Source organism: Hydra vulgaris, chromosome 03 (assembly GCF_038396675.1).
Source record: "Hydra vulgaris chromosome 03, alternate assembly HydraT2T_AEP".
NCBI lineage: Eukaryota > Metazoa > Cnidaria > Hydrozoa > Anthoathecata > Hydridae > Hydra > Hydra vulgaris.
The window spans coordinates 37043215-37052500 of NC_088922.1; the positions used below are offsets into that span (position 1 = coordinate 37043215).

Below are 9286 nucleotides of genomic sequence, written 5' to 3' on the forward strand. Positions count from 1 at the left end.
TTGGTGACTGGGTTATGGTTTAACCCGAAATGAAATTCTAGAATTTGTATGTGGCTACCTTATACGCGAAGAAATTGCACTTATTCAAAAATGGCAAGCCTGGTAAAGATAGGTTTTATGCCTTTATGAAGAGATGGTCAAAAGAAATTTCAACAAGAAAAGCAGACAACTTAGCATCTGACAGAGCCGCTTTTTGTGCGCTAGAAATCATTGATTGTTATTTTGAGTGCGTCGCCAAGCAATATCAACAAATATTACATAATTGGAATTGTGATGAAACAGGTTTTTTGGGTGATCAAGGCAAAACAACAGTAGTATGTCGAAAAGGGACAAGATGTGTATAAACTTACTGGCAACAATGAAAAAATTCATTATACTGTGAACAATCACTGCAACGCTGGTGGGCATTTTGCACTACTATTTGTGATATTCAAAGCCAAAATAAACCTTTGTCCTGACTGGTAAGAGATGGTCCAGTTGGCACCAAATATTTAATTTCAAAATCAAGTTGGGTGGAGCACAATATATTAATTGAATGGCTCAAAGAAATAAAATTGAAATATTTTAGTATTAAACGAGCATATGACTCACATAACTTTAAAAGTGGTATTACTGTGCAAAATCAGAATATAATCTTGATTTAGCTAACAGAGCATTCTTCACATATTCATTTTATAATCGAATAAAATTTTCTTAAATACCAAAAAGTCTAAATAGTTATCTTTAAATCTCAAAAGAACAAAGTTAAAAAGTTCTATATTTAATTTCCACCTAAGGTATGGGTGCCAAATATTTTGTAAGTTATAACTGTTTTTAGTCTTCTCTTCTTTTAAACCTATTAAGATATCCCTTTCTCTACTCCTTCTACTTCTACTATATATATGCATATATAAATCTAAATGTTTATTTATACATGTATGCTTTTTGTGTGTATATGTGTGTGCATGCATATATATATATATATATATATATATATATATATATATATATATATATATATATATATATATATATATATATATATATATATATATATATATATATATACGTACATACGTACATACTTACATACATACATACATACATACATACATACATACATACATACATACATACATACATACATACATACATACATACATACATACATACATACATACATACATACATATATATATATATATATATATATATATATATATATATATACGTACATACGTACATACTTACATACATACATACATACATACATACATACATACATACATACATACATACATACATACATACATACATACATACATACATACATACATACATACATACATACATACATACATACATACATACATACATACATACATACATACATACATACATATATATATATATATATATATATATATATATATATATATATATATATATATATATATATATATATATATATATACTAGCATGAGTTACCCGGCGTTGCCCGGGCCAATATTTAAACTGGCTTACCTGACATCTGTACACAAAAATGGGCCCAAAAAACGGTCCCCTCTGATCCCGGGATCAGGGGGGCCCATTTTTGGGCCCCCTTGACCCCGGGGGTTGGGGTACGGGGTCAAAACCCAGCTAAGAACCTTCTCCTCCTCGAGGACTACCCCCATGCCAAATTTCATCGAGATCGGTCGGGCGGTTTGGATTTCTATACAGAACAAACAAACAAACACACACAAACACACATTGCCCTTTATATATATAGCTGGAGTTACCCGGCGTTGCCCGGGCCAATATTTAAACTGGCTTACCTGATATCTGTACACAAAAATGGGCCTAAAAAATCGGCCCAAAAAATGGTCCCCCCTGACCCCGGGGTCAGGGGAGCCCATTTTTGGGCCCCCTTGACCCCGGGGATCGGGGTACAAGGTCAAAACCCAGCTAAGAACCTTCTCCCCCTCGAGGACTACCCCCATGCCAAATTTCATTGAGATCGGTCCGGCGGTTTGGATTTCTATAGAGAACAAACAAACAAACACACACACACACATTGCCTTTTATATATATAGAAGATATATATACACTCACAGACATATGTGTGTCTTTATATGTGTGTGTTTGTAAGTGTAAACTCTTTATAGCTCAAACATTTCTATGCATTTCTTGTATTGTTGTTGTTTTGATATTATTATATTTTTATAAATAACAGTATTATTTTTATTGTTGTTACTATTATTACTGTTATTATTAATAATAATATTATAACTATTATTTCTATTGTTGTTATTATTATTTATTTTTAATAATTGCTTTATATTATCCTAGGTCCTCAGACCTCATCGGTTTTTAACTGTTTATAATTGTTCTACACTAATGTATATATACATATATATATATATATATATATATATATATATATATATATATATATATATATATATATATATATATATATATATATATATATATATATATATATATATATATATAAGCAGTCATTTAAGTAAAAATATATATTGATTGATTGAATAGAGGAAAGAAAAAACTACAAAATAAAATAAATCATATGATTTATTGGATATGATTGAGTTAAAGATTTTTTATCTCTCCGGTCTAATAGTCACCAGCTGTACTTTTTGTATATTAATTAAATTAACTTAATTAATATTCAAAATGTTTATATATTAGAGTGCATAATCAGGATTGGCAAAAAAACACACCTTAAAAAAACTCTAATATATTTGGTTTTTTTTAAAATATCCTATCTTACAACAAATAAGTCTGATTATAGTTTATAGCAATTTGTTTATAATAAAGCATATATAGTCCTATATATGCTTTATTATAAATAAGTTGTAAGTTTTATACAGTAAATACACTTGTATTTATATACAAAATGGTATTTAGAATATAATTTTTAGTTTGAACTCCTTACAGAATAATCAAAAATCCAATTAATCATTTTTTTTTAGCTAGTTGATAATTTATCAATTTTTAAACCATTAGCAAGTTAAATATTAAAAAATATTATTGTAATATGTATTTAAATATTAGGGCAAATTAGTTAAGTATTTCTAAAAAAAAAAAAAAATCGTTAACTAAATTTCAAAGTACGAAAGATTAGTTATTTTATATCTTTCCACTCCTCTCAAACGCCTAAATGTCTGAACAAGCATTTTAGATCTGTCATTTTATAATGATATTTAATCTTTGTTTTGTAAAGTTTATGTTATAAACTGCGAAATTCAGTACAAGGCTACCAGCAAAACACTATATAAAAATTGTTACACTTTCTGGAATTCACAGTCTAGGAGTGGAATGTTGTCAGGCTAAAAAAATTATGCTACAGTTTACTAGACTGTAGAATTGTCCTTGTGAAGTGCATACAACCTTAAAATATTAAATACATACATTATGTGCATGCAAGTTTGCATCATGTTCAATAATTCTATAAAAGAACATGTTAGAAACTTGTATGCACTCACAAAGGGACAATATAGAGCTATATATTGTATTGTTTTGATTCAGTTGCTTTAAATATAATATATAGAAGCTAATTTTTGGCTGCGCAAACAGTTTGCCTTTTACAGCTTTTCTCTATTGCATATAAACAGCAAGAGTTCAGGCAGTTAAGTGACTTATTATGCATTCTTAAGAACCACATAACATAACACCATAAAATTTGCTGCATATCAAGTCTAAGTACATATTGTTCTAATAAAACCTAAATTAATGGTGTGTCTTGTCTGTAACTAGCTACTTGCTTATTTAAAATGATATTTTTTTATCAAGAACTTAAGTTTTTTGTGCTAGTTTTAGGAAATTTGCCTCAAAATTACAAAAGAAAGGAAAATAGCTGATGTTATAAACAAATTACACTAAAGCAGCTGTAATAAAGTGAAAAACCGTGAATTTACCATAAGGAAGGCTGCTTAAACTTATAACATTCCATAAGAAACACTACATAAAAGAGTAAAACTTGGGAATCAAGTTCCAAAAAAACATGGTGGACAAACCAGACTTCATAGTTCAACAGAAAGTTTATTTGTTCAAACAATTACTTATGTGACTACTGGAGAAATAAAACTGAGGTGATAAAATGTCTTTCAGGAAAAAATAAAGAACATGGTGGTAAAAACATCATAATTGTTCTTAACAAATTCTTTTTAGCTATTTGTAAAAACAATCTAGACTTCGACACAAATCCATTTGCAAAATAAATCTGCCCATAATCTAGAAGATAAAAACATGTTGTGTTCAATGTCACCCCAAATCGGCTAATTATTTTCAACCCAATTTTAAAATTGTGATTATGATCCTATAAAATAAGAAAATTTAGATATTTACTGCATATTGTTGATCAGGCCTTGAACTTGAAAAAAAAGGTAGTGATCACGCTAGAAGTTTTCTTCTATGATGCAAAAATGTTTAAAAAGTGTTCATAGTCATCCTGATTGATGATAATTTAAAAAGTTTCAACATCATGTTGCAAACTTGTAGATTACATGTTGTAAACTTGTGCAAACTAGTTTTTGAAGTAACATGTTGAACATGTTACTTCAAAAAAACTTCTTTACTTTTGAAGTAACATGTTGAACATGTTAGTATAAAACCTCAACCCTATTGAACATGTTAGTATAAAAACAAAGTTGAGCATGTATAAAAGTTTGCAACATAATTTCTTATCAACTTTGATTAACTCAATTGCTATAGTGATTTTTATTGTAATTTTTTTTAGCCAAAAATATTCTAAACATGTTTTTAAGTTAATGCCATTAATTAAAATCATTTATAGTTGAAGAAGTGCTCTTGTGCATCATAGATTAAATGCGGTAGTAGATTAGTGGTTAAACATTTAACCCATAATCAAAAGGTTGAGATTTAAATCTACCCTCTCTGAAATTACTGTGCTTAATCAGTTTCCCTTTTTCTGAAAATAAAATTACAAAAATAAGTAGCTCCCTTGACTGTAGTGGACACTGGAACTATGGGGAGGTGAATGTATCAAATTTAAAAAAATTACAGTACACATTCAATAATAAAAACTTTGAATTTTGATTAGTTTTTAAAAAACCCAATAAAACCCAAAAAAAACCCATTTGGATTAGGTTTTTTTTAAAAAACCCTGGTTTTTTCCAACCCTGCATCACATGATTTTTAAAAAATTGTTTAAATCACTTCTACGCAATTTTTTTTTCCCCCTAATAGTAAAAAATAATTTATAGCAGTCTTCTTTCCGATTTTCAAGTTTCACAAGAATCGGACAAATTTTAGAGGTTCACCAGTTTAATTTTTACCATTTTAACATGCTTTATGCCAACTTCGATATCATTGTAGCCATAGTTTTATTAGTTTCACAACACAAGCAAATGACATTCTAAAAAGTGAATCAAACAGAAGTTTACACTTCTCACTCTAATAATGATATTGGTCATTTTAAAACTAAATTCCAGTCATTTTTTTTGTTTACGGAGATCCAGTTGTGTGCAGCAATCTTGCTTAACCACCTGCAGAACATTCAGATAATGCTCTTCTAATATTGAAAAAGCCAAAAAGTCTGCTCTTAGTTTTATTTCCCTCTCAGTGCAGTCATTGACAATTTTAATGGCATTCAGGTTGACTAATGATGCATTAAATGAGGATAAATTTGACCAATTACAAACATTATCAAACATCAAAAATCTGAGTTCAACTAACGGTTGTGAAAAATAAATCATGAGTCTGGTTCAACCAAATCTGCTAATCTTGTTGACATTTTATTTCATTAGTGGAAAATCTCAGCTTTCTAAATCCTGCTCCAAATCTATACTATGGCATAATCAAAACATCTTTGGTCTTTTCTGAAAAATGCTTGTCTGCAAGAGCGTGACATTTATCTGCTAATACTTAACTACCTCACAGAGTAAGAGGTACTATCTCTGTTGAGAAATACCATAGGTGAAGCTTAAAGGTACAAATTACACTCTGTGAAATCTCTGGATTGACAGCTGCATATGACAGCATGGCCTGGTACAACTTCAAGTTGTGTCATGATGTGTCTTCCACAGATGTGCAAGATATCCACCATGAACTATAGACAAGTTTCACAAAAATAACAAAGTGGCAGAGTTTCAAAGTCTGGTTTGTTGTTATTAATCCTCTTGAAAATTATTGGATCTGCTGTTCAAAGAGACAAATTTTGATGAAATAGATAAGTTTTGGCATCCTTCTGGCTTCGTGAAGTGCCCCAGATCGCTTAAATGTAATTTGTTTTGCAAGTTTCTCCTGTTTCTTCACCATCAAGAAAAACTATGCAGAGCTCAACTAACTTTAAGTAGTCATCTCTGCACAAGAGCTAATGCAAATGTGAGAGTTCAAGATCATTGTTGACTGTCGAGTAAATCTCCTTTTTATTGAATTCATTTCTGTCAAAGCAAGATTGTGATTGTGACAACTTTTATACTACAATTTGTAAGGAAGGATTCAATAGTCTTAAAGATGTTACCTGATACACTATGAGAAAAGAGCTAATGGAGAAGACCAACATGTTAAATTTTAATGCACGATAAAACCTATTACATATTAACAAATCAGCTGTAGAACGAGAAGATTGAACTCCATATTGATGATCAGAAAGTAAGTTATTAGTTCAAGATAAGAGATTAAGTGTTTGCTAGTTAAAGATTCAAAATTCTTGGTTACAATAATAACAAGACTAATGGGACAGCAGTTAGACAGGCTACTTCACTCTAACCCGTCTAACTACTGTCCCATTACTAAGATAACAGATGCCGCTTTCCAGTATGCCGAAAAACAAGAATCTGATTAACACTTTTTAAATAGTTTTGAAAGTATAGACGGCAGCTCCGGAGAACACTTCTGCTAGACTATAACAGGTATGTTGTCCAGACCTCAAGCTGTCAAAGAGTTTAAGCAGGAAATGACTTTAGATACAGAAGCTGGAGTAATACAAATATCAAACAATGGTTCAACGAAGTAGAGGTAGAATAACAGATTTGCCCTTATTATAGAGACTGTTAAAGATTCTCTAGAAGTCATTGGAACCTAATTTTTGAGATAAAATACAAGATTTTGTGAACTGAGAGTAGCAGGTTTCAGTGTTAGACAAAACCTTTTACAAGGGTTTTTTGCAATATTAAACAGATGTCTGTTTTGTGGAGAATTGTTTTGGTGATAGATATGAAAGTAATAATTGCAATTGAAAATTTCAGCAGCCCAATGAGAGAAAACCATGGAGAAGAGTGAGGCTTGAATTAGAATTGTCTAGAGAGAATAAAAGATTCCATGCCAGCCTGAATCCATAAAGTTACATAAGAAGCACATTTGTCAGGACAAAGACGAAAGAAGCAAGGGCCATCACAAAGAAAATTATGGAAAGAGCCCCAGTCAGCTTTAAGGTAGTTGTAAGAGATACGGTGATAAGGGGATTCTGATGATGAAGAAGAATGAGATAATGTTTTAAAGAAATCAAACCGTGATCAGAAGCACCTAAGGATGAATATGGAGAAACTGAACACTGACTAAGATCAGAAACAAGACATAAGTCAAGTAGAGAAGGTAAATGATTCGCATTGTCTGAAAAACCAAGTTAGAATTTGAGTTAGAGATTGAGAAAGGCAAAAGTTGTGGGCCTAAATGCCTGCTGAGTCACTGACACTAGAGCCAAGACATTCAGTGTGATGAGCATTAAAGTCACCAACAACAACTATATTGGACCTAGTTTCCTGATAAATGATAAAACCTAGTTTCCTGATAAATAGGTGATTTCTTACAAATGTAAGTTCCTAAGTCAAGCATGTGACTATTGGAGTTGTTATGAATTAAAGGATGACCATCAATGCTAAGATCACTAGATGAGACAGCTGAACTCAACTTAGTCTCACAAAGACCAAGTAGGTCTCAACAGAAGAGAAGTTACTTTAAAGACCACAAATATTAGTAAATGATAGATTCATAGAACTTGTTGATGATAATGGTTTTTTCTGTTTTATAGTTTTTGATGCATTAGACATTTTTGGATTTATTAATGAACTTGACTCAATGCGCAGATAATACTCAACACACCATTTAATAGTCCAAGCAATTGCCTTATTAATATTAATAAATCCTGAGCCGTAACAAAGAGCTTCAAATGTGGCCTTGACAATGCCCACCAAAAGTATGAACTGGGACACCATTCATGCGCAACATGGCACTGTTAGTTACTCTGATAATTTATAGCTGTAAATTGAATGAACTTCTCTAAGAGCTAACACAGAGTTTGGAAACCTGACTACCAGCTGCCTCGAATTATAATGCTGAGTTTCGGAGCTGTACCCTCATAAGTAGATAATAGTCTCAAAACTTTGTTTAATCTAGTAATCAAAAGCATTTATTAGATGATCAAATTTGAACTGCAATTTTTGCAGTTCAAATTTGATCATCTAGAGTTGATATTGGGATATCGAAACTCAATTTTTCCTAAAAGTAAACAATCATTGACGGACTGTTATTTTTTTAATGCTGTATATATACACACGTGCAATTGATTGTACAATTTATATTTTTAATGACCGTATTTTTAATTTTAAAATGACTTGTTTTAATATGCTTCCATTAATAACGTTTTGTCTGCTTGGTAATACTTATTTTAGGGTAATCCAATAAATGAACTTTTAAACAAAATTTGTTTTTCAACTAGCTTATTTTTGAATAAAAAATTGATAATTTGTACATTTTTATTCCATTTTGGTCAAAATAATATTCATCCAATTTATATTTTTGAAAGTTTTGTTAGTTGATATTAAGTGAAACCATTTAAAAAAAATAAAAGACAAGAGTCTTTTTTTACTTAACTGGTTTTACTTAATATCAACAAAAAAAATTTGACAAAAATTGTTACCATAAAACATAGAAACAAGGTCGACAATTTTTTGCCGACCTAAAACACTTTGAGGTTGACAGTTAGGCTAGTATACATACACATATACATACTTTTGTGCACTGTTTTATTCAGAAAATTTTTTGTCCATTAGGTTGTGCGTTTAGCAAGCTCTACATTTAATTATAATACATATGACAGAGCAAAAGCCCGTTCTAAGAGATTTGCAACAGAACGTTTTCCAGATACTATTGGAAAGCATGTTCGAGCAGGGTTACCACCAAAAGTGAGAAATATTTTTTATTTTATGTATTTTTCTTATACTTTTACTTTTTGCTTTTTTGTTGTTGTTTTCAGTTCAAGGGCAAGTTTCCACAAGTGGAAACAGTTCAAGAAAATGTTTTTAGAAAAAAAATAGATTACAAAATCAAAGAAGCATTA

The 9286-nt window shown here is 30.5% G+C and overlaps 1 protein-coding gene across 2 annotated transcripts in view; it reads left to right on the forward strand.

Moving 5' to 3' along the window:
- LOC100202046 (phosphatidylinositol 4-kinase type 2-alpha) overlaps positions 1–9286 on the forward strand; it is a 58541-nt gene that overhangs the window by 22083 nt on the left and 27172 nt on the right. For both annotated transcript variants that reach the window (XM_065793101.1, XM_065793100.1), the window contains one exon: positions 9000–9131. In XM_065793101.1, the coding sequence (XP_065649173.1) occupies positions 9000–9131 (132 nt within the window). The remainder of the gene's footprint in view (positions 1–8999; positions 9132–9286) is intronic.